Source organism: Hyla sarda, chromosome 8 (genome assembly GCF_029499605.1).
Source record: "Hyla sarda isolate aHylSar1 chromosome 8, aHylSar1.hap1, whole genome shotgun sequence".
Classification (NCBI taxonomy): domain Eukaryota; kingdom Metazoa; phylum Chordata; class Amphibia; order Anura; family Hylidae; genus Hyla; species Hyla sarda.
The window spans coordinates 64173656-64198074 of record NC_079196.1 but is presented as its reverse complement, the minus strand read 5'-3'; the positions used below and the strand labels follow the sequence as shown (position 1 = coordinate 64198074).

The 24419-nt window shown below is 41.5% G+C and overlaps 1 protein-coding gene across 6 annotated transcripts in view; it reads left to right on the top strand.

The window, feature by feature from the left end:
* The window catches only part of ZNF385B (zinc finger protein 385B), a 628650-nt gene that overhangs the window by 591796 nt on the left and 12435 nt on the right, over positions 1–24419 (top strand). For all 6 annotated transcript variants that reach the window (XM_056536591.1, XM_056536595.1, XM_056536592.1 and 3 more), the window contains 3 exons: positions 15459–15701; positions 18199–18377; positions 19920–20021. In XM_056536591.1, the coding sequence (XP_056392566.1) occupies positions 15459–15701; positions 18199–18377; positions 19920–20021 (524 nt within the window). The remainder of the gene's footprint in view (positions 1–15458; positions 15702–18198; positions 18378–19919; positions 20022–24419) is intronic.

The following is a 24419-nucleotide window of genomic DNA, read 5'->3' as shown; positions in this document are numbered from 1 at the left end:
AGCTCAGTCGGGCTGTTCGGGATAGCCGCGGCTAATAGCGGCATCCCGAACAGCTGACAGGACAGCTGTCCGATCGCCGAATGACTGCTCAGTGCCTGAGATCCAGGCATGAGCAGTCATGCGGCAGAATCGTTGATCACTGGTTTCTTATGAGAAACCAGTGATCAGCATAGAAGATCAGTGTGTGCAGTGTTATAGGTCCCTATGGGACCTATAACACTGCAAAAAAAAAGTGGAAAAAAAAAGTGAATAAAGATCATTTAACTCCTCCCCTATTAAAAGTTTGAATCACCCCCCTTTTCCAATAAAAAAAAAAAACACAGTGTAAATAAAAAGAAAAATGAACATATATGGTATCACCGCATGCGGAAATGTCCGAATTATAAAAATATATCATTAATTAAACCGCTCGGTCAATGGCGTGCGCGCAAAAAAATTCCAAAGTCCAAAATAGTGCATTTTTGGTCACTTTTTATATCATTTAAAAATTAATAAAAAGCGATCAATAAGTCCTATCAATGCAAAAATTGTACCGTTAAAAACTTCAGATCACGGCGCAAAAAATGAGCCCTCATACCGCCCCATACACGGAAAAATAAAAAAGTTATAGGGGTCAGAAGATGACAATTTTAAACGTATTAATTTTCCTGCATGTAGTTATGATTTTTTCCAGAAGTCCTAAAAAATCAAACCTATATAAGTAGGGTATCATTTTAATCGTATGGACCTACAGAATAAAGATAAGGTGTAATTTTTACCGAAAAATGTACTACGTAGAAACGGAAGCCCCCAAAAGTTACAAAACTGCGTTTTTTTTTTCAATTTTGTCGCACAATGATTTTTTTTTCCGTTTCACCGTAGAATTTTGGGCAAAATTACTGACGTCATTACAAATTAGAATTGGGGACGCAAAAAATAAGCCATCATATGGATTTTTAGGTGCAAAATTGAAAGAGTTATGATTTTTTTAAAGGCAAGGAGCAAAAAACGAAAATGCAAAAACGGAAAAAACCCCGGTCCTTAAGGGGTTAAAGGTAAGTGTCATTAAAAAAAAAAATAGGGGGAGATTTATCAAAACCTGTGCAGAGGAAGAGTGGTGCAGTTGCCCATAGCAACCAATCAGATTCCTTATTTAATTTTTAAAGAGTCCTCTGAAAAATGAAAGAAGTAATCTGGTTTCTATGGACAACTGAACCACTCTTCCTCTACACAGGTTTTGATATATCTCCCCCATAGTGTGAGATTTATCATTGCATTTAGAGATTTTTGTTTTTTGCTAACATCTGGCGCACAAATAGCCAGTTGCCATTGGAGTCCTGTGCATCCGTCATGGTGAATATCTTGTGAGGATTTAGATAGGCCCACACAGGGCCGGATTATCATTGGAGCTTTTTAAGCTCATGCTACGGGCCCGGCACGGCTAGCAAAGAAAGGGGACCCAGCTCCCTCTGCATCATGGAGGTCCTGGTCGGCAGTCACTTTAAAACAGGGATCTCCACACATAACATAATGGCAGTGACTGTCCGATCAAGACCTGATTTGTACTTTCTGAATACTGGAGGGGATGATTTCTTTAAGGACCTGTGGTGATGTCACGGTCATGTTACTTGGGGCGGAGCTAAAGTTCCTGGAGCAGCCAGCAGAGCAGAGTGTTATTTAGTGAGCTATTCCTGGAATCTGTTGGTGTGAAGTCACTGTATACAGCAATGTTTCCTAACCAGGGGGCCTTCAGCTGTTGCAAAACTACAACTCCCAGCATACTAGAGGCACCATGGTTGGAAGACACTTATATACAGTATATACATGTAAGCTCCAAAGCTGCACTCACTATTCTGCTGGTGGGGTCACTGTGTACATCAGTGTTTCGCAACCAGGGTGCCTCCAAGTGTTGCACAACTACAACTCCCAGCATGCCTGGACAGCTAAAGGCTGTAAAGGACTATTTGGGCATGCTGGGAGTTTTAGTTTTGCAACATCTGGAGGCTGGTGAGGTCACTGTGTACAAACATTGCATTACTTATCCTGTACTGATCCTGAGTTATATCCTGTAAATATTTTATTAGAAAAAATATAAATCATAACAAACACAAAACCAACACAACTTTTCCATAATGAAAAATTTCAGCATGAAATAACATAAATCCAAACTTTACATTTAAATAAAAGAACAAAAATCCTGCCTAACGTCCAGCCCAGCTTTTCCAAAAAATACTAGAACTACAACATACATAAGCAAACACACTCACATGCATGCATACCTAATCTGCAAAATCACACATTACAAAAACACAACAAGCACTCCCACTGCACACTATGTTTTTTTTTATAACAACATTAATAATGCAATATCCCACACACGCACAAACATATACACACACACATACATATTTTTTTTTTTTATCATTTTTATTATCCATTCCATATCAATACATCAAAACAGTATTTCTTTTATTTATTTTTTTATTATTATTTTTTTTTTGTAAAGCAGTAAACATATACAATATTTATTAAAGATACAAAAACACAATATCTTCTACAATAACAAAATATTACAAAATTAGTAGGGGGCATTCAAGTTCTGCAAGATTATCTCCAATGGCCTGGGATGGAAAAAGAAAGAAAAAAAAAGGGAGGTTAAAGGGGGGAACCCTCTTAGTTTGAGGAATAGCATTACTGTATTTCAATCCAGCTATTCCAAGTCAAACTGAATTTAACTGCTAGCCCTCTCTTTATATTTATATATATGTATATATATATATATATATATATATATATATATATCGCCTTCTCCCATAAAACCACTTTCTCCATCTTCTTAAACAATTGTTCTTTCCTAGGGGTCTTTCCAGAACTGTGCTATTAATGTTCTAGCATTATATAAGAGTCTCCCAACTACTGTTTTAATATAGGATGATATATTTAAATTGTCTAAATATCCTAATATACATGTTTTAAGATCTAAAGGAAGATCAATATCCCACACAGTCCCAAAATGCTCTATGATTTCTGTCCAGTATTGCTGGATATGTAAACAGCTCCAAAACATATGTATAATGTCCGCGGAGTCTTTAGAACACCGATGGCATTTTGAGTCTTTTCTATACCAAATTTTAAAAAGAAGGGCTGGGGTTCTATATGCTCTGTACATATACATATCTTTACTACATTTTCCCTACAAAACCTAAAGAAAATGGAATCCACAATGGATAAAAAAAATACCCCCCAAAAAATGACTACAAAAATAATGACTGTTTTGACTGCCATATCTATCACTACTATAAACACTATATAATACACAAACCAAGATATAAAATAAACAAAAATATCATATATACTATACATATAAACTATATACATCTATAAATATACAGAAAACACACCTGCAAATATAATAGAACATCCTACTCTAAACTATCTCTTCACCCACACCACCCTCCTGTACATGGGTCAGAGTCCATACAGTTCATAGTCCTCAATGTCCAGTCCACAACTGACCCCTGCCAGGTCCACCAAAACAAAAAACCACCACCACTCAGAAATACACCCTCCCAACCTAGAACTCCTCCCAACCAACTTTACCTTTACCAGCTTTATAACATACATAAACAAACAATACAACCCACTTTAGGCCCAAATTCAGTGCCTGTAAGCCCTTCATAACCTTAACATCTGAAAATAACATCTGAAAACAAAACAAAAAGCTATGGTGCACATGCATTAGCCCACCACCAGGAAGAAGGATGGTAATCCTGATACATACAAAATTTACATGCTTTCCCTAACTCCCCCCTATCTCTCACCCTACCATTATCCCTAAAAATAAACTGACCCTACTATCACCCTAACCCTGTCCCTACATCACTGTATCTAAGCAAAACAAGGGTACTCTACCCAAAAGGTCTAGTACCTAGGGCACATCAAAACAAAACCCTCTCCTTAGGAGAGAAGCCCTACTGGTACCAAGACTGCCATACTCCAAAGACCTTCTCTTCCCGAGGTCACCAGTGATATTCTTACAGACATCACCTCAGAGATGACTTTCCGCTGTGTAGACACTAAATACCGTGCATTCCACGTGTAGTACCTAACCACTAAACTGACTAAGAATAAAGTGCCCCGATCACGCCCACCCAGGTTCCTGAATACCTAATAATTCCCACTCCGAATAGGTAAGGCCGGTAAGTTGACTCCAGCCGATGGAAGCACCCACCCGGTTGAAGACCCCTATATAAAACCCCACCCTCAGATCCCGACCTGGGCAGTCCCTGAGCGCCAGAGGCTTCTGGAAGTGGGTCAACAGAACCGTTTGTCAAGAAACTGCCTTGACTGGTTCCTGATCTCCCACACTCCCAGACCCCACTGACGTATCACCTTCAGAGTCGGGGTAGCGTAAGCCGGAAGATATCCATGGGGCTTACGGAGGTCCTTCACTCGCCCTCCTGTCTCCCATTCCTGGAAGAAAGGCCGAAACCATTCCCTGCAGGAGAGTACCCACGGAGGAGCCCTCTCTGACCAGAGGTTTGAGATGTTGGCTTTCAAGAAGGTGTTCGTTTGTAACCTAGTCTCCCTAGTCTCCTCATGCAGTATGTAACCTCCCTCTTGACTGGGTTTATCCTGTTCCCCCAAAACAGTTGGAAAAACAGGCTGTAGATCCTAGAGTAGTAAGCCTCTGGCAAGATACATACACTTCCCAGATAGATAAACAAGGAGAGCAGGTAGCATTTGATCAGGTGTACCCTTTCCCTGAGGGTCATAGACCAACCCTTCCACTGGTCTACCTTCTGAGTGGCATTCTGGAGCTTACCATTCCAGTTTTTGGTGGGATAATCATCCTGACCAAATATGATGCCCAGAATTTTTGCTGACTCTTGGGGCCCTGGAATAGTGTCCGGGAGATTAAACGTGGGATCTCCCCCTCCCAGCCAGAGACTTTCACACTTATGCCGGTTGATCTTAGACTCTGAGTAGCGTTCCACCTCCGACATCACCACATCGACCTCCTCTCTCTCTCTCTCCCGGACACGAAAATGGTGATATCATCAGCGTTTGCCACCACTCTCTGTGTGACATCCAGCTCTGCCAAACTCATCCCTACTCCCACCAACAGCCCAAAATGTACCCTCCGGACGAAGGTAGCGATTGCGAACACGTATAAAAGTGGGCTCAAAGGACAACCCTGACGAACTCCGGACCCCACCTCAAAAGAGCGTCCATACCACCCGTTCAACAGATGGCAACTCTCTGGTCCTGCATACAAGATCTTAAGCCAATTAACAAAAGTACACAGTAAGCCATATCTCAGGAGGACAGACCAGAGGTACTCTTGGTTCATCCGATCAAATGCTTTGGCCTGATCCAGGACAGCAAGTACCCCTTCCAGAGACCCACACTACTCCGCTTCACTGCCTCCCGGACACCGAGAACAGCACTTAAGGTTCTACGGCCTGGAACCGAGCAATGCTGGGCCCCTGAAATGAGCCGGGATGCAGACTTCACCATGCGATTAAACAGCATCTTGGCCAAAAGCTTCCTGTCCGTATTGAGAAGAGCTATGGGCCTCCAATTCTCAATACGGCTCAGATCTTTACCCTTTGACAGGAGAATCAGGGATGACCTCCTCATTGACTTCGGCAGAGTGCCCGAGGAGAGACATTCATTGAATTCCTCAGTCAAGAGGGGAGCTAAAGAATCCTTAAAGGCCCTGTACCACTCGGATGTTAAGCGATCCGGACCTGGTGACTTCTTAGGGGCAAGCCCCTCGATCGCCAGTCTCACTTCCTCTTCCCTGATTTCTTCTGCCAAAACATCAAGAAAGAGGTTTACCCCTGGCTCAGGAATGGTTTCAGCCAGGAAAGCCGACATCCTGTGTCGATCTAAATCCTTTCTTCCCAAGAGGTGCGAGTATAAGGATCTGACGACCTCCAAGATCCCTGATGTGGGCCGATTCAGAGATCCCGTACTATCAATGAGACCTGAAATTACTTTACTACTCACAGTTTCTGTTAGGGTCGGGCGAGCAGTACTTCCCGAAATCCCTCTCATAAACCAAAGATGTGGGCCTATCGTACTGACACCTCATCAGCAAGGACTTCACTCTGGAGATATCCTCTCAGCTACCTCCAGTCAAGGCAAGAAGCTCGAGTTTCCTCCTCATACCCTGATACAAGCGATACCTGTTCAGGGACCTGAGGCTCGAGAGCTGGCGGAAGAACCCTGCAACATGCTTCTTGAATATCTCTCACCACTCTGAATTACTACTGCACAGGCCCAGTAGGGGTACCTGACTGAAGAAAATCCTCAAAGGACTGTCTTATCTCTGCTTCTTCCAAGAGAGACAAATTGAGCTTTCAATAGCCTCTGCCAATCCGGGGGGGTCTCTGTAACATTCTGAGAAAACAAAATTAAACAGTGATTGGAGAACTCCACCTCAACAACAGACACTGCTTCCTCCTTTAAATAAAACCTGTCTATTCTGGACCTACAACTTCCCCTAAGATAGGTGAATCCCGCGTGGCCTGGGGTGTCCCGGATGTGGACATCCACCAGGCAAGCCTCACTCGCTGTGCTATTAAGGGCAATGCTATTAAAAGTCAGCTTGTCTCTGGAACCTCCCCTGTCTTAGGGCCTCGTGATAGCATTAAAGTTCCCTCCAAAGACCACCTGCCGACTTGTAAAAAGATAGGGCTTGATCCTCATAAAGAGACAATTCTGGTCCCACTTGAACTATGGGCCGTTAAAGCTAATAAGGCAACGTTCTTTTCCCTTCATGAGGACATCTAAGATCAGGCACCACCCTATTTCTAACTCAATAACCCGTTGGCATTCTACCGCTGGGTTGAGATGGACCGCCACTCTGCTATACGGCTCTGCCGCAAGAGACCAGTAGGAGGGCCCATTCCTTAACTCTCTTTTAGCCTTATATATAGATGGCATGTCTGTAAGCCTGGTCTCCTGCAAAAATAAAATAGCAGCATTAATATGGGCAAAAACAATCATAGGCTGCAAATTGAGCCGTATCTGACTTAATGCTGGCAACATTAATGGATGCCAGAGTCAACTGAGAGGGTGCTGCCATCAAGGGTGATTGAGTTGAACAGCATTCTTTTTCCCAGCATCCTTCCCTTCCACCCCACCACCTTCCTCATCAGATGATGGTTTTTCCCCTTTTTAGTGAGATGGATGTGTCCATTTTCCCTTTACATTTTCCTTGCCTCCTGACTCTGGGCCCCCCCACCTGGCCCGGCTGTTGGGAGGGACCACACAGTATCCCCCCCCCCCCCCCATTTTCCTCTCGGAAGGCTGAAAGACTGTGTCTCTCTATCCAAAAGGATAGATCAACCTCCCTACCTTCCCCATTGATTGATCTCTCCCCTCTCCTTAAGGCCCCCAGAAGATGCTGCTGCAAATTGCTCTCCCCAGAGCCAGCAGATGAAGAAGGTGCCCCCCTCAGCGGTGACATTTGCGTAGTTGCGTACCAGTGCTGCCACCGCTGGGGGTGCAACTGGACCAGGTCCTACATCCCCACCACTAATCTGTACCCCTTCACCACCCTCCTCCACATAATCCATACTCAAACCATTATTACCTGTTTTAGCTGATGTGCCCCCCATACCTTCACCCGTACTACAGCCCATACCACCATTTAAAGCCCCAGACAGATTTTTATTAACAGATGAATTTTCCAACACATCCACTCCTTCATTCACTCCAACATTAACCTTCTCATTCATACTGGCTGGACCGGTGCGTTCTGGTGCAGATATTGTACCATCAGCATTTGGTACCAGAGCTGGAGCCACCACCACAGGACAGGTCACCGGTCCCTTATACCGGGAAGCCTGCCTAGCCTGTTTATTAGCGACCCGACTCCTGTTTTTACTGGTACCCTCCGCCTCATCAGTACTTGAGTTTCCTGCACCTGGGCGCCGCTGATCTGGATAAGAGCCACTAATCCAAAATAAAGGTTCAAGTCCAGTCTTTCTGGGAGGCGAAGGCATATTAGCCCCAGCAGCTCTTCCACGACAACACCGTTGCTCCAAAGAAACAACAGTGCCAATATCCCTGTCCGATCTCACAGCCGATACATTGTCTGCTCCACCACTTTTACTACAGAGACGGAACTCACCGCCACACTAGAATCCATACTCCCCCCCCCCCCCTCTCCTGCACTCAGTCAACAGAAGAACTCAGGCTGGGCTGAGAAATGGGGTTCACACAGTAAGCTGATCCTGCGGCCAGTCTGGGGGGGCTCAGGGAGGGGGTTATATACAAATTTTACCTGCTCCTGGAGCTTGGTCTTCTTTGGCTTCTTCTTTTTCCTTCCCCCAGGTGCCTCCTCTTGTAACTCCTTCCCCAACGTGAAGTCCTGGAGGCGACCTGGGGACTCCAGGAGCTGGATCTGGGCCAACAGCACCCCTCTCCGGTGACTGGTGCTGCTCTCATCCCCCAAACCACTAGAGCCATGGCTTGATGACTTTGCCACTTGCTCTGCAGGGAGCCTACTGTATGGGGTCAGATGTTGCAGACCCCCGGATGGATTCGGCTCAACATAATCCACAGCGTCTCCTTCCTCCTCCACTCATGGCTGTCTCTGCTTCTCTCAAAGCGGTCGTCATTTGAAAGTTTTTTCTTCTCCAGATTCCTATTCAGATTACAGTCAGCAATGGCGTAAATGTAAAAAAAAAAATACTAGAATTGCTGCTGTTTGGTCACATCATATACCATAAAAAAAAATTAAAAAGTGATAAAAAAAATTCCCATCTAAACAAAAATGATACCGATAAAAACTACAGATCATGGCATAAAAATGGTCCCTCATATAGCCTTGTATACAGAAAAATAAAAGTGTTGTAGGGTTCAGAATGGGGAAATTTTATGCATGTTAATTTTCTCACAAAAAGTAGAAAAATATAATAAAACCTACATTAATTGGGTATTGTTGTAATCTGTGAACCTACGGAATGAAGATAATGCAAAATTGTGTTATTTTGCTTTATTTACTATATAAAAAAAATGTATTAATTGTATGTGGGCAGGGCATGGGTGCATGGGGGACCCCTGCTAGCCAGCAACAAGTCTCAGTGTGAGGAGAACAAGTCTCAGTGGGAGGGGGGACTGTCTTGGGGGGATTGTTTGGAGGCCCCATCATAATGAAGTGCTCCGTCTTCCAGGCAGCCTTAATCTTGCCCTGGGCCCATATATTTCTTACTGTGCTACCATGTTAGGGAATATGCATAATTTAGGGCTGTAAGAAATCTTCTGTTAACATTGCACCTACTTTCAGAAGGACATACAGTATAATGGTAGCCTGGACATAGTTCCAAATGTATTGTACAACTTAAACCACTGGTGCCCAACTAATACTCCTGGCATCCAATGCACCCTATTGATTTAAGTAGTATTCATTAGGTCCACTCCCAACAAGGTTTCCATGGGCAAGCCATTTTCTAAAGTATGCCCCCCCTCCCATATATTTCCATATAGAAATGATCTCAAACAAATGTATACAAACCAATCTTACAAATAACGGGCAGCAAAGGGAATGACAAATTGTGAGCCCAAGTAAAATTAAATTGCCTATTATAACTTAAATGAGGGGGCTTATTTTCCGTGTCTATGGAAACTTGTTGCAGTATGGTAACTAAAAGGCCCTATTGGATGGTCTAACCCTGCACTGTATATTAGTGCCAATCTTGAAGGATGGCATTCATTTACAGAGCATTTACACAGCGGATATCTGTGATCATTGTAACATTTGTAAGGCAACACATCCCCGATTACATGGGGAAATGTGGAGCAAATGTTTTTTATACCTGTCAAACTGATACAATCTGCCTATGAATCAGCATTTTCTCGTTTGTCGACTAATCGCTAGTCTTAATTCAGAGCGATATTGGCCAGTATGGCTGATAATGATCCCATGTAATAGGGCCCTAAGAGCTAATCATTAATGAATGTCTATGCTGCTAGTAGTGTCAGAAAGATACCAGCATGTGATAAGATATCTAGAAGCTATATAACAATCACTGCCTTATATAAAACATTACACTTTATAAATAGCCATAAATTGTCACATCTGTCTCTTCCTAAGTCGAATGTATATTTATGTAAGTGCATTCAGGCTCTACAGCTCTTCTGCACATCTTGTGTTCAGAACACCGCCCCAGCTATTGCAGGTATATTTTATCACACAGCTGATCTATTTAAAGCCTGCTTCCAGAATAATTGCATGTTCTCTGCCCCATACTAAGCCAATCTAAAAATGAGCAATTCTCACATTACTTTCTGCTGGCGGCAGTTGTATTGCTTTAATGTAAATGACAGCTTGAACTAGGACCAGACGGATGGGGTTAGAACTTATATATTCTCCTATATGTAAAAGGAGAAAAAAATCTGTATTGACATGTGTATGATCTGTATATACTGGGTATGATCCGAATATGCTATATATGTTGTACTGTTCTCCGCTTTGTGCACCTTATAATTTGCAGGGTATTTGGCTGGAAGACCATGTTACAAGGTAGCACTATCATACACTGTCAAAGTAGTTCGGAAGCAGCAGTTGAGGTTTACTGGCCACAGCTTACAAGAAGAGGTGCCAGTGGAAGTGGATGTTCTGAAGAGATGTACATTGCTTTCTAGCCAAGTTAATTCATGCATACTGTTATTTGTGTTTAGCTTTTTAACATTATAAAATGTCATTAGCGAAAACATTTTATATAATGTAGATAATGTAGCTGTCCCTGCTGCTAATGTCTGTGTGTCTCTGTGAGGAGTTCAAATACAAGAAGTAAGGGCAGGACAAGCAGGGCTCTGTACAGGCTCCTGGCTTATCAATCATCCTGCTGTGTGAGCTGGGCTTGTAACAGAGCCTCAATGCACAGAGCCCTGCTTGTCCTCAGTGTACAGAGCCCTGCTTGTCCTCAGTGTACAGAGCCCTGCTTGTCCTCAGTGTACAGAGCCCTGCTTTTCCTTAGTGTACAGAGCCCTGCTTGTCCTCAGTGTACAGAACCCTGCTTGTCCTCAGTGCACAGACCCCTGCTTGTCGTCAGTGTACTGAGGCCTGCTTGTCCTCAGTGTACAAAGCGCCGCTTGTCCTCACTGTACAGGGCCCCGCTTGTCCTCAGTGTACAGAGCCCTGCTTGTCCTCAGTGTACAGAGCCCTGCTTGTCCTAAGTGTACAAAGCCCTGCTTGTCCTAAGTGTACAGAGCCCTCCTTGTCCTCAGTTTACAGAACTCTGCTTGTCCTCACTCTACAGAGCCCTGCTTGTCCTCAGTGTACAGAGCCCTGCTTGTCCTCAGTGTACAGAGCCCTGCTTGTCCTCAGTATACAGAGCCCTGATTGTCCTCAGTGTACGGAGCTCTGATTGTCCTCAGTGTACAGAGTCCTGCTTGTCCTCAGTGCACAGAGCCCTGATTGTCCTCAGTGTACAGAGCCCTGCTTGTCCTCAGTGCACAGAGCCCTGCTTGTCCTTAGTGTACAGAACCCTGCTTGACCTCAGTGTACAGAGCCCTGCTCATCCTTAGTTTACAGAACCCTGCTTGTCCTCAGTGCACAGAGCCCTGTTGGTGCTCAGTGCACAGAGCCCTGCTTGTCCTCAGTGTACAGAGCCCTGCTTGTCCTCACTGTACAGAGCCCTGCTTGTCCTCAGTGCACAGAGCCCTGCTTGTCCTCAGTGCACAGAGCCCTGCTTGTCCTCAGTGCACAGAGCCCTGCTTGTCCTCAGTGCACAGAACTCTGCTTGTCCTCAGTGTAAAGAGCCCTGCTTGTCCTCAGTGCACAGAGCCCTGCTTGTCCTCGGTGTACAGAGCCCTGCTTGTCCTCGGTGTACAGAGTCCTGCTTGTCCTCAGTGTACAGAGTCCTGCTTGTCCTCAGTGTACAGAGCCCTGCTTGTCCTCAGTGCACAGAGCTCTGCTTGTCCTCAGTGTACAGAGCCCTGCTTGTCCTCAGTGTGCAGAGCCCTGCTTGTCCTCGCACACTTCCTGCATTTGGTCTTCTCATAGAGACACATAGACGATAGCTGCAAGGACCAAAATCTACAAATTTTTTGCAAAAATTTAAAGAGCAGTATGATTTTTTTTACCAATGTATATTACAAATATACATATAATGTTATTTTCTACATTATATAAAACGTTTTTGCTAATGAAAGGTACACTTTAAAATTTTTAAAATGTTTTAGAAAGTTATCTTCCTGCATGTTGGTACTCCTGCCCTTGGCAGCAGTGAGCTGACAGGCTTACCAGCATTGAAACTCCTGCTGTTTTGGTGATAGCAGTGGGAGCAGTGATACAATGTGCCATATTTTCTTGGGGAGGAAGCTAGTGTCCTGTGCATCCATCCATCATGGTAAACATCTTGAGAGGAGTTAGATAGGCTCACACATTTCTTACCTTGCTACCATTTTAGGGAATATGCATCATTTTAGAACTGTGTAAGTTCTTCTTTTAACATTGTACATATTGTCAGAAGGACATATAATGTTAGCCTGGACATAATTCCAGATGTCTTGTACAAACTAAACCATTAGTGCCCAACTAATACTATTGGCATCTAATGCACCCTATTGATTTCAGTAGTGTTATTGATGTCCACTCCCAATACGGTTTCATTGAGCTGATGGGAAGAGTAGTGCTGCATGGAGTGCTATTCTTCCAGTTACATTAGATACGATTTGTGATGGAGCCACCAATGCATATGTGACCAGAGCCTAAATCATATAACACAGCAGTAAATTATGTACTATGGTATCATTGTCTAACAAGGTTGTCTGCTACTGGAGCACATTGGATCTTGTTTTGGTTGGGCCATATTTTCAAGGCAGATTATTGGCCATTAAAATGTTATGAATTAAAAGATATATATGTTTAATTATATTCAAATAATGATATTTCTATAACTATAACACATTGCGTTTACTCAGTTCATCAGACTCATACCAGCAAAAAGTAGGCTGACATAGTGTGGCAAACGGACCTCAGGCACCTTCAGTTTAGCAACTAGTCCAGTGTAACCAACTAGTGACTACAGTCGTGTAATTTCCTGCACATATTTGTTTATTTAGCTGGACTGAAAAGTGTGGCATGCCATTTCATCAAAACATACGTTAGCATACCAGATGTCAATGAATAACACTGATGGATTAAACCCAGTTTAAAACCTATTGTAGAAGGAATACAGCAATGTCATTGTGACTTCTAGAAGATGAGACTTTGATCTAACTTTTTACTGACAATTCCATATTTTTCTTTTTGTTCCAATTTTTTCCTGTTTTTTTGATAACCCCTTTTTATTTTTACCTCTACTTTCATTTTTAATCATTTTTTTGGAAGAAACTCAGGAGATATTCTTAGTCAGATGAGAATATGACCTGATATAGATAAAAGCTCAGTCCATCACTTCTGTGGATGAATGTAATACAATAACGCTAAGATAATCTGTATTTTGGCTAGTGATGTAGTTTTACATGCACTCCTCGCACACATCTCATTTCAGGGATAAGACCTTTATCAGGCATAGACAGAAAACCGTTTTTATATCCTAAAAGATTGTGCAGCCATGATGAATGTCAAAATATACTTCAATGCTGCAATTGTAGCCACTGAGGCCAGTGTAGCCACTATAGGGCCCTTCCCGAAGTGGGTCCTAAATCTATTAAAAAGATTACTTTTCCAGGCCTAGATATATATTGGCTATTAATGTATGACAAGATGTTGACTTTATATGTATGAATCTAAGTTCTTCTAAGCTAGCCTCTTAATACATTTGACGCATCTTTCATTGTCTGTGCTCCTGGCATGATTTTTCACTAGTTCTTTTTGTAATTTATAGTAAAATCGCAGGGCTTCTGGAGGCCATGCCCCCTTCCACTAAGACCTGCCCAGTTTTTCAGCTCTTTCAGGCAGACTCGGTCTGTGAAAAGACAATTTCAATAATGCTACTGATGTTATTGCAGTGACGCAGGTTTTTCTTAAGGAATGGTGTTTAAAAAAAATAAAATTAATACTTCAACGTCAGGACCAAAGGGAACAAATAAAACCACCACACCATGACTATGTATTACCCTTACATAGCGCTTGGGTGATACTACCAAACTGATACTGAATAAAAACCAGTATACACAGACCAATAACTATACAAGAGACGAATAATTCTGGTTATTTGACATTTTTTACGGACGATCTTTACAGTTTTATGAACATTTTCTTTCAAGGCCATTGGGGCATATAACATGTACACTGATGGGCACTTTTCCATAGATGTTTCCATTTACACTTATTTTTACAGCCATTTTTTTGTGTGGGAACAAATCCTTAAAGTGCAGTTTGTTAGGGTGAGATGTGTCAAATGCATTATGAGAAATATGCGTTACATACGTACATTGCCAATGAGGAGGCATGTTATGCCAGGCCAATCAGCTGTTTGTACACCTATGGCCGTGATAGAGTTGTACCACATCATTAGTGTGTCTGATCATCCTCTGACCTGACCTGTTAACCATGATCTTTGCTTTTATCATGACTCCTCTTCGCTTGCCAATTCATACTATACTGCTATATGTAAAGGGACCCTTTGCCTGTCCTGACTTTGTTGTGGTTTGTGATTTTGTACTACACTACCCCTTTTGGTTTCTGACTTTCGGCTGGTCCCTGGTTTTATTTTCTCTGCTGATTTTGCACCTTTTTTGTCCACGTTTCTGAGTAGGACTGACGACTACTTTGACACCTCTTTGCTTAGTCCAGCTTAGGGACCATTACTCAGTTGGGGACCACTGTTTAAGGCAGGTCCTCCAAGTAAGTAGGGCAGTGGTTAGGGCAAAACCCTAATCTTGACTGCTCTCCACCCTTGACAAGACAATACATTTGCCACATCTTTGGATACTGAATTTAAGCACAAAAATTTGTAACCGTTTTACCACTGAAGACTGCCACAGAGCTCTAAAAAAAAACCCTGAAGGTTTACTTGTCCTTTATGTAAAGTCTATATTCATTGGTAGTTACATGGTTACATGGTGATGGTGTGGTTACATAAGTCATGGTATGATTCTACATAATATTCTTCAAACTTTTTCCACATTTTAACCATGAAATCATGTCATTTGTATTAAAAAAAAAAATGTGCAATATTGTATAGATTAACCTATGTTGGGCAAAAACTGTAGAGATTCCCAATTATATGTTGTGGTTCTATTTTTTCCACTGGGAATTAGTCATCCATTGAAAGTGACAATGATGCTGGGGCATTTATGTACAAAAGAGAATAATCAGACAAATTATACTGGTGGACCCTTCCTTCTGATGGATGAATAACACCATTCTTCCTTTTCAAACAATTTGCATCTCTGTGTAATTGCTTGTAAATGTCAAATGTCCCCCGTAATAAACGCTGTAGACAAATACTGGATGATGAGTCTGTGGACACTAGCTAAATAGTCTGTATGTATTTTCTTTTTTCTAGATGAAGAAGAGCGATTAAAAGCCAGTAGTTCTGTTAGCCACAGTATGGCTGAAATACGATCTTTTATTGCCCAGACAGAGGTTGCATTAACAGCAGTAATACCGGCAGCACTTGTGAAGAGCACCAATGGCACCGCAGTCAATGCTTCTGAATCAGAAGAAGAGAAAGCCAAGAAGTTATTGTACTGTTCACTATGCAAAGTAGCAGTCAACTCATTGTCACAACTAGAGGCACACAACACAGGTATTGTATCCTACAGTTTCTCCTGCAATGTGGTTGTCAGTAATGTCCTGCTATACAACTAAGGAGAGCTTACTACATATGGGTTAAATGCACTGATAAGAGCTGTATAATCTGTGTGCACTGATCTTCCCTAGTGGTGGTTGGCAGACAGAATTTTTATTATGTAACTTTAGCTTTGGTATTTGGAATGCTATATCAAAGAAGTGAACACTGTTAAAAATAATATTAATAATTCCATAATAAAATAAAAATAATCCCTGTTTTTGGTCAGTGTGCCTTACCCAAAGTAGGTAAAATGTCTACCTCAGTATATCCTCAAAATAGCACTAATAAAAACTAAAGCTTACCTCGCAAAATAACAAGTCTCACACAACTCCATGAACAGAGAATTAAAATGTATGGGTATTGAAATCAAAGCAAATTGTTCTTACTTTTAATAAACAGTAAAGCAGCAAATATATACATTTGGTAATACTGTAATCATCCTGACCTGAGAAATAGAGTTAAAGGGAATCTGTCAGCTCCCTATGAGGTGCGGTGCATGGTGAGATAAAACCAACTGTACTTTACTATGACCGCTGTTTCTAAACTTACAAATCTTCTCTAATTCAGCTACACAGTCAGAGAGGCTGTGCCAAGTCCCAGCAGCATACCCCCTCCCAGCCAGGTGCAGCTTCCACCTGATAGATGTACAGGGCCTGGCTTCCAACACAGGGCACTATCAAGGAAAGCAAGGTGAGGAGGATGCGTGCTGCTGCGGCTTGGCCCCACCTCTCCAAGACTCCGACTGTTTAGGCTTGGTTGACATCAGCGTTAAGAGCTCTATGTGCTGATTTTGCTAAAATGACAGGACTTTAGCGGAGAAATAAAACCTGCCAAGTTTTTTTCTCTGCTAAATCAACATAAAGCAACATAATGGACAACACACTCCATTACCGGGGAGAGCCGAAGCCCTATACAGGAGATCACAGACGGTCCCAGCAGTCAGACCCCCTGCAATCTAAAACCTATTCCCTTTAACCCCTTGCGGAAGGGAATATGTTTTTGTTCCTGATACTTCCCCTTTAAATAGTGTCAATATAAAATACAACAGGTCCTGCAAAAAACAAGCCCTGTAAAAGCTATGTTTATTGCATGATATAAAAGGTATGGCTCTTCAAATGTGAGGATAAAAAAACAATCATAAAGTGATAGACATGTCATAACACCCTTAGATTGTCCACATCAGTCAAATTTACAAAAAAAAAAGTTATCAAGTAACTTCCTATGATGGTCTCTAGTAAAGGTAGATAATGGGTCATCATCCTTGCACATCATCATTGCAAATGTCACTACATAGCTAAGTTTTCCTAATTTTTATGAGATTTTATTCTGCGCATGATGAGAAGCTCAGAAGCAGACATATAAGATGCAGCACAAGTATTTGTTTTGTATGAAATCTGGATGACAAACCCTAAGGAAGCTGCAATAGTGATATATATTGTCACATAGCTTTCCAGGATAAACAAAAAAAGTAAACAGCTGAAGTTTTAACAACTTGACAAAAGAAGACAATATAAGTATTTGAAGGTGCTTTAATATTTTATGCGGACATGCTCTGTGAGTACACAAAAAGAAAGGGAGATACGCAATATAATGCACACCCAAAATAACTGTAATCCAAAAAGTATATCTTTATTACATATAAATTGTACAAAAAGCAGACAATACAGTTAAAACCAATTAAAAAAGGCCCAATTGGCCACTGCACAAACGAGGGGGGGGGGGACCAAAAAGCAGGGGAGAAACCCCACCCAGGGCACCTGCCTCCACAAATACTCAGGTTATCAACCTATCATACAACAAGAATGTTAAATCAATACAGTCCTGTCCCCACAACACCAATATTATGTATACAACCTGAATATCCTCAGTATATAGTACAGGGGACTGAGGAAGTTGCCGACGGGCAACGGAACGCGTGGGGTCTTTAGGGGGGCACCTGCCATATTGCTCCTCCATTTATTGTCCTCTACTACCAGTCCCCTGTACTATATACCTAGGATATTCAGGTTGTATACATAATATTGGTGTTGTGGGGACAGGACTGTATTGATTTAACATTCTTGTTGTATGATAGGTTGATAACCTGAGTATTTGTGGAGGCAGGTGCCCTGGGTGGGATTTCTCCCCTGCTTTTTGGTAGGGGGTTCCCCCCCCCCCCCCCCTCGTTTGTGCAGTGGCCAATTGGGCCTTTTTTAATTGGTTTTAACTGTATTGTCTGCTTTTTGTACTATTTATATGTAATAAAGATATACGTTTTGGATTACAGTTATTTTGGGTGTGCATTATATTGCGTATCTCCCTTTCTTTTTGTGTAGTTATTGTTATTTGGTACGCTTAATAGCACCCCTTTGTGTATGATGCTGAGCCCACCTGCTTTCTATATACATAATGCTCTGTGAGTATGGATAATATTGTAGAATCCACAGCTTTACACTCTGCTTTAATTTTAAAGGTTCAAAACACAAGACAATGCTAGAGGCTCGGAATGGGGCAGGTCCAATTAAGTCCTATCCTAGGTCTGGATCCCGACTAAAAATCCAGAATGGCAGCAAAGGTTCAGGACTACAGAACAAAACATTTCATTGTGAAATTTGTGATGTCCACGTAAATTCAGAAATCCAGCTTAAACAGGTATCGTATCTAAATATTCTAACTAGAACTTGATCTATTAATTCACTTCATCAGTTCAATATTTATTTAGAGTTCATTATAGAGTCCACCATTTTTTACTGTATCCAAATGTGCAATAACTTTCTAATAGTATGACCAATGGGGTTTTCTGGGTCATTTGGTAATCTGTCATCCATACACAATAAAGATAAGGTGTCTTACTGAAATGAACTTTCTAAAAATATTGAACAATCCATGAGTCAGACCATGTAGACAAACGTTTTCATGTTTATACCTCCTTTATCAGTTTGCTAGTCATAAGGGTCCCACTGTTGGAACCCCCAGAAAGAGCACATTTCCACTGCCGCAACACTAAAGGGGAAATATTGAGTTATTCTTCACCTATTCCTGTTAAGGAGATATAATGTTCAACATGGCCATGCCAAGTCTATCAGGGGGACATCTGCTGTTTGCAATGGCTCGATGCCTTGGCTAATAAGGGTATGTCCTACCAGGGCACATATGTAGAACTTGTCCAGGTAATATTTTTTTTTTACTCCTTTTTTATTATAACGGTATTTATTATAACATTATGTAAAATAAACTTAGTGTCCCCTATACTCTATTTGAGAATTCATAGGGGGGGGTTCTGAGAGAATCCTTATCTCTTAGTCACAGTTGAGAGCACCTTTCCTATTCTGGATTACTCACATGTTGATGTCTATTGATGCCAATGGACAATGTGTAATGCTTCATTTCACCTGTAGTGGCGCTGCAGGAAAATTGAACACAGACTGTCAAGCTTCCTCAATCTCCTCATGTTACAGCAAATCCCTGGGGGCCCAGTAAGGGGTTTTTATCATCAAGGGACTCTTTAACAAGTGGGAATTGTCCAAAGCAGAGAAGTCATTCAAGCAGCAGATCATAAAACAAGAAGTCCCATCCCCCGTCCCATAATCCCAGCTGCTATTGTTGTATAATTTTTTTTTTGTGACATTTGTGACTCCCCAAATAATACTTGAGATAAATTTGAAGACATTCATTCAAATGTCAGCAAACAAGTAAATCAACTAAATATAATGGATATTTCTTTAAAAGTTTGCATGTCATTTGCAAATGTGGTCATTTTGTTTGAGGGGGTTATTATCTAACATGTTTTTGAATTGTTTTTCAATAGGTTTTGTTTATTCTTAACCACAATAACGTATAATAATAGCTGGTTATTAATTCACATTTTAAGCAGAAGTCTATTTGCATTTGGATGCCCAACAGTTTAGAAACCAGCAGAATAAAAAGCTGACAGACTGCATGTCATGGTCTACTGATACACACATTGGGGGAGATTTATCAAAACCTGTGCAGAGGAAGAGTGGTGCAGTTGCCCATAGCAACCAATCAGATTGCTTCTTTCATTTTCCACAGGCCTCTTTAGAGGCCTGTGGAAAATGAAAGAAGCAATCTGATTGGTTGCTATGGGCAACTGCACCACTCTTCCTCTGCACAGGTTTTGATAAATCTCCCCCATTGATTCTAACTATATTGTTTTGTCTTGTATCGTTTCAGCACATCTCCAGCAGAAGACATAAGGACAGAGTAGCAGGAAAGCCAATGAAGCCTAAATATAGCCCATACAACAAACTTCAGCGCAGCCCTAGTATTTTAGCGGTAAGTTAATTTAGACATACAAACAGCCAGAAAAATATGCAGCTTCAATAATAAAGAATAATAGAACAGTAAGTGATAAACTGTAAATTTGACTGACTTAATAAGAAAATTACTGAATTCTCTTGTAAAGTAATATTACTGTTGTGTGCCAAGTGTTTGTGATGTCAGTAATAGGGTTGTGTGTGAGGAGTATAATATGGGGTGACAATGAGGGTTATATTCCCTTCTGTATTATGTAGTTTAAGTGGTGCAACCCTACCTTCCTTTGTAGATCTCTCCAGACTCCTATATTAAAGTTGCTCTTAAAGGGGTACTCCGGCGCTTAGACATCTTATCCCCTATCCAAAGGATAGGGGATAAGATGCCTGATCGCAGGGGTCCCGCCGCTGGGGACCCCTTGATCTTGCACGCCACACCCCATTAAAATCAGTCCCCGGAGCGTGTTCGCTCTGGGTCTGATTACTGTCGATCACGGGGACGGAGCATTGTGACCTCAAGGCTTCGCCCCCGTGTGACGTCACGGCTCCGCCCCTCAATGCAAACCTATGGGAGGGGGCATGACTGATTTTAATGGGGTGCGGCGTGCAAGATCATGGGGGTCCCCAGCGGCGGGACCCCCACGATCAGGCATCTTATCCTCTATCCTTTGGATAGGGGATAAGATGTCTAAGCGCCGGAGTACCCCTTTAACCTTACAAAAGGCCCCAGGAAAGAAAACTTCAAAAGTCCGGATTTTTGGAAAACAAGTTTAAAATGTAATTTCTTTCTGAGACAGACCAGTACAGTGCAAATACTTAAGAAATTTTGCAGGGTTATTGTACAGTTCTTTTGAATACACTTCAGCAGAAAGTTGTATCTTGTCACTCGTCACTGACATTGAGATATGTGGTGCTATTTACTTGAGATGTGCTTGTGCTAGTATGCTAGTAGTTCTACTTTGCTTTGGTAAAACCTTGTCTACTCCAGTACTTTCTTTCTGTACCTGGACTGTCCCTTTAGGATGTAGACTGGCCTGGGTATTACTAGCTTATGTCCTATTTACCTGAACAAGCTGACAAGGGTCTTCAGAGGATGTTTTGTGGTGAATGTGCACAAGAATCCCTTTCCACTGACGTATGGACGTATTTAGAAGGTGATCCCTGGGCTTTTCTATCAGTCACTAACTAGACCTTGTAGGATAACGCACCTAGTTCTTTGTTGCAATGAGTGCCACAGAATTTGTTTCTCCTCTCTCGTTCCTCTTGTAGAGGAACTCATTAGGCAGGAAACCTGTTTTGGGATAGTGCTGGTGATGTTGGGGCCTCTCTCAGTAAAGGTGGGCCTGACCTGTTGCTCACTTGTGCAAACCCGACGTAAAATGTAAGAGCGCTGCAGAGCATAGATGTTCACTCTTTTTTGGGTCTAGCCAAAAACTAACTTAAATCTGGGCTTTGTACTCCTTATCCTGGGAAAAGATGTGGGACAGGATAATTCTTAGCAATAAATTCCTAAAGGGTGGAAATGTGACTAGATATCACTTTTTGTACATAGTGCAATAGACTTATGGGAAGATAATTGTTAACCCCTAACACTCTGCATAAGACCTAGTGCATGAAGGTAGTATACAGAAACACAGAAAATACAGTTGCAATGTAGTAAACACACTGATATAGGCCACAGCACTCTTAGACATACATTTTACTGTCTAGCAAAGACTACAGCCACCCAAACTAAATTCAGTGTAGCAACAGGTACAATTGTGCTGGGCCATCACACAATGGTTTTATCTCTGAACATATCAGGTCCATACAATCATTAGATATCATAAGGTTTATTTCCAAATCTAAATAAGCCAGTCAACTATCATTGATACATAGTAATTGTAATCTTCTGTTTATTATACAGTACATTGTCATAATGACTAAGAATCTCCTTTTCACGGTTTGTCTTCACAGCTCCTATGCAGAGCTATGTGTCTCCATGGTAACAGACTACAAATACAATCGCTGTAGGTTGCTTTTGCAGTCATTCTGTTTGCCTTTAATTTTTTTGCCCTACTCTTTGCTAACATTCAGTAGGCTAGTAAGAAGTTGAGGACAGATGGACACAAAGTCTATACCCATGAGACACCTGAATGGAAGAGCTGTATGGTCAGCTAGAACATTAACAGACTTTCTGCTTTCTCAGTGTGAGAGATGGAAGCAGAGAGGGGGGTTACACACCAGCTTAAAGAATAGACAGGGGAGATAAACCTTGGAAGACAGTTGGCACAGCCCGGTAAGAGAGAGGAGAACAGATAACAGGCAATGCTTTTTAGAGGTGTCCATAGCCTATAAATTGAATCTCTCAGAAAAAAATTAATATGCTACTTTCTACCCAAAAGTTATACATACCTGATCCATGTTATTCCAGAGATCCATGGGGATTCATGGGGACATTTGACATTTGCAGCGTCATTTTCTATAGAGATTACCAGACAGCTGCTTAGGACCATAGGGGGAGATTTATCAAAACCTGTTCAAAGGAAAAGTTGCTGAGTTGCCCATAGCAACCAATCAGATCGCTTCTTTAATTTTTAAAGAGGCCTGTGAAAAATGAAAGAAGGGCTTTGATTAGTTGCTATGGGCAACTTAGCAACTTTTCCTCTGGACAGGTTTTGATAAATCTCCCACTAATAATGTGCAGCCATACTAAAGAACCTGCCTGTGTAAAGTCCTCATCTGAACTCTTGAATGGTGGATCCAGGTATATATATATGAATGGTGGATCCAGGTATATATATATGAATGGTGGATCCAGGTATATATGAATGGTGGATCCAGGTATATATATATGAATGGTGGATCCAGGTATATATATATGAATGGTGGATCCAGGTATATATGAATGGTGGATCCAGGTATATATATGAATGGTGGATCCAGGTATAAACATGAATGGTGGATCCAGGTATAAACATGAATGGTGGATCTAGGTATTTAATGAATGGTGGATCCAGGTATATATGAATGGTGGATCCAGGTATATATATATGAATGGTGGATCCAGGTATATATATGAATGGTGGATCCAGGTATAAACATGAATGGTGGATCCAGGTATAAACATGAATGGTGGATCTAGGTATTTAATGAATGGTGGATCCAGGTATATATGAATGGTGGATCCAGGTATATATATGAATGGTGGATCCAGGAATAAATGAATGGTGGATCCAGGTATATATGTGAATGGTGGATCCAGGTATATATATGAATGGTGGATCCAGGTATATATGAATGGTGGATCCAGGTATATATGAATGGTGGATCCAGGTATATATGAATGGTGGATTCAGGTATATATGTGAATGGTGTATCCAGGTATATATATGAATGGGGGATCCATGTATGGTGAGAAGCTTTCCTCTGAGCAAAACTGGCACGTTCATCATCCAGAATATGTTAGTTGTTTTATGCTCAAAGTAAAGCTTAATACAATGTTATGTGCATTTCTTATTTTAAGCCAATATTAAAGACAAATGTAGAAGAATGTCATATACAGTACAACTCATCTGTGGTAATGGGGAGAGAACAAAAAAAACTGCAGGTTATTTGCACATTATGAAGGTCTTACTAAGTAACGTCTAGTATAGCTGTTGAAATAAAAAAAGAATAGAACTGATTAATATATTTATTTTGCTTTTATGTAGCGGAAGCAGCTGGGGATATGAGAACGGGGAAAAGATGGGTACAGGCAGTTGTTACGGTTGTACTTTTCTTTACATGCCAACGTTTTTATTACACAGTTGATTGTATTGTGTAGAACATAACATAAAGTGCACTAGCTTCAATTGAAAATACATTAACTAATGCATTTCATACTGGGGCCCAATTTGTTTTAAATGTACTCTTGATGGACTTTGTAGTGCATTTGGAAAAAATGTAGAAAACTTTCAATTTTGTGTAGCCTCAGCAGTAGACTCCATAATAGCTTTGACTGCGGATAGCCACTCCTATGTGCTCTCTGCAGGGGTCAAGTGCTCCAGTCAGCAACCTGCTGAACCAGACTCCGCACTAAAAGAAAATGAAAAAAGATGCAATCAGGCCTGTAATATAGGGGAACATATTGAAAGAGGCTCTGCAAAGTGGAGGAAATAAAGTGGAGGTCTTTAGAATCACGGAAACGCTTTAGAAGCACTGAAACACTGTACTTCAAGAGCTAACACCATCATTTTAAATGAACGTTCCCGTATAATATGGCAGTTCATTGCTTGACAAGGGAAAGTGTAATACTGTGATATGGAGCATGCATGCCATTTTTAATACTCTACTCCCATAAAAACATGTTTCTAGTGTACAACCTTCAGATAATATTTTTCAGATTTATGGATTTCGTGATGATTATACTTCATGCATTCACTGATCAGGAGTATAGCCT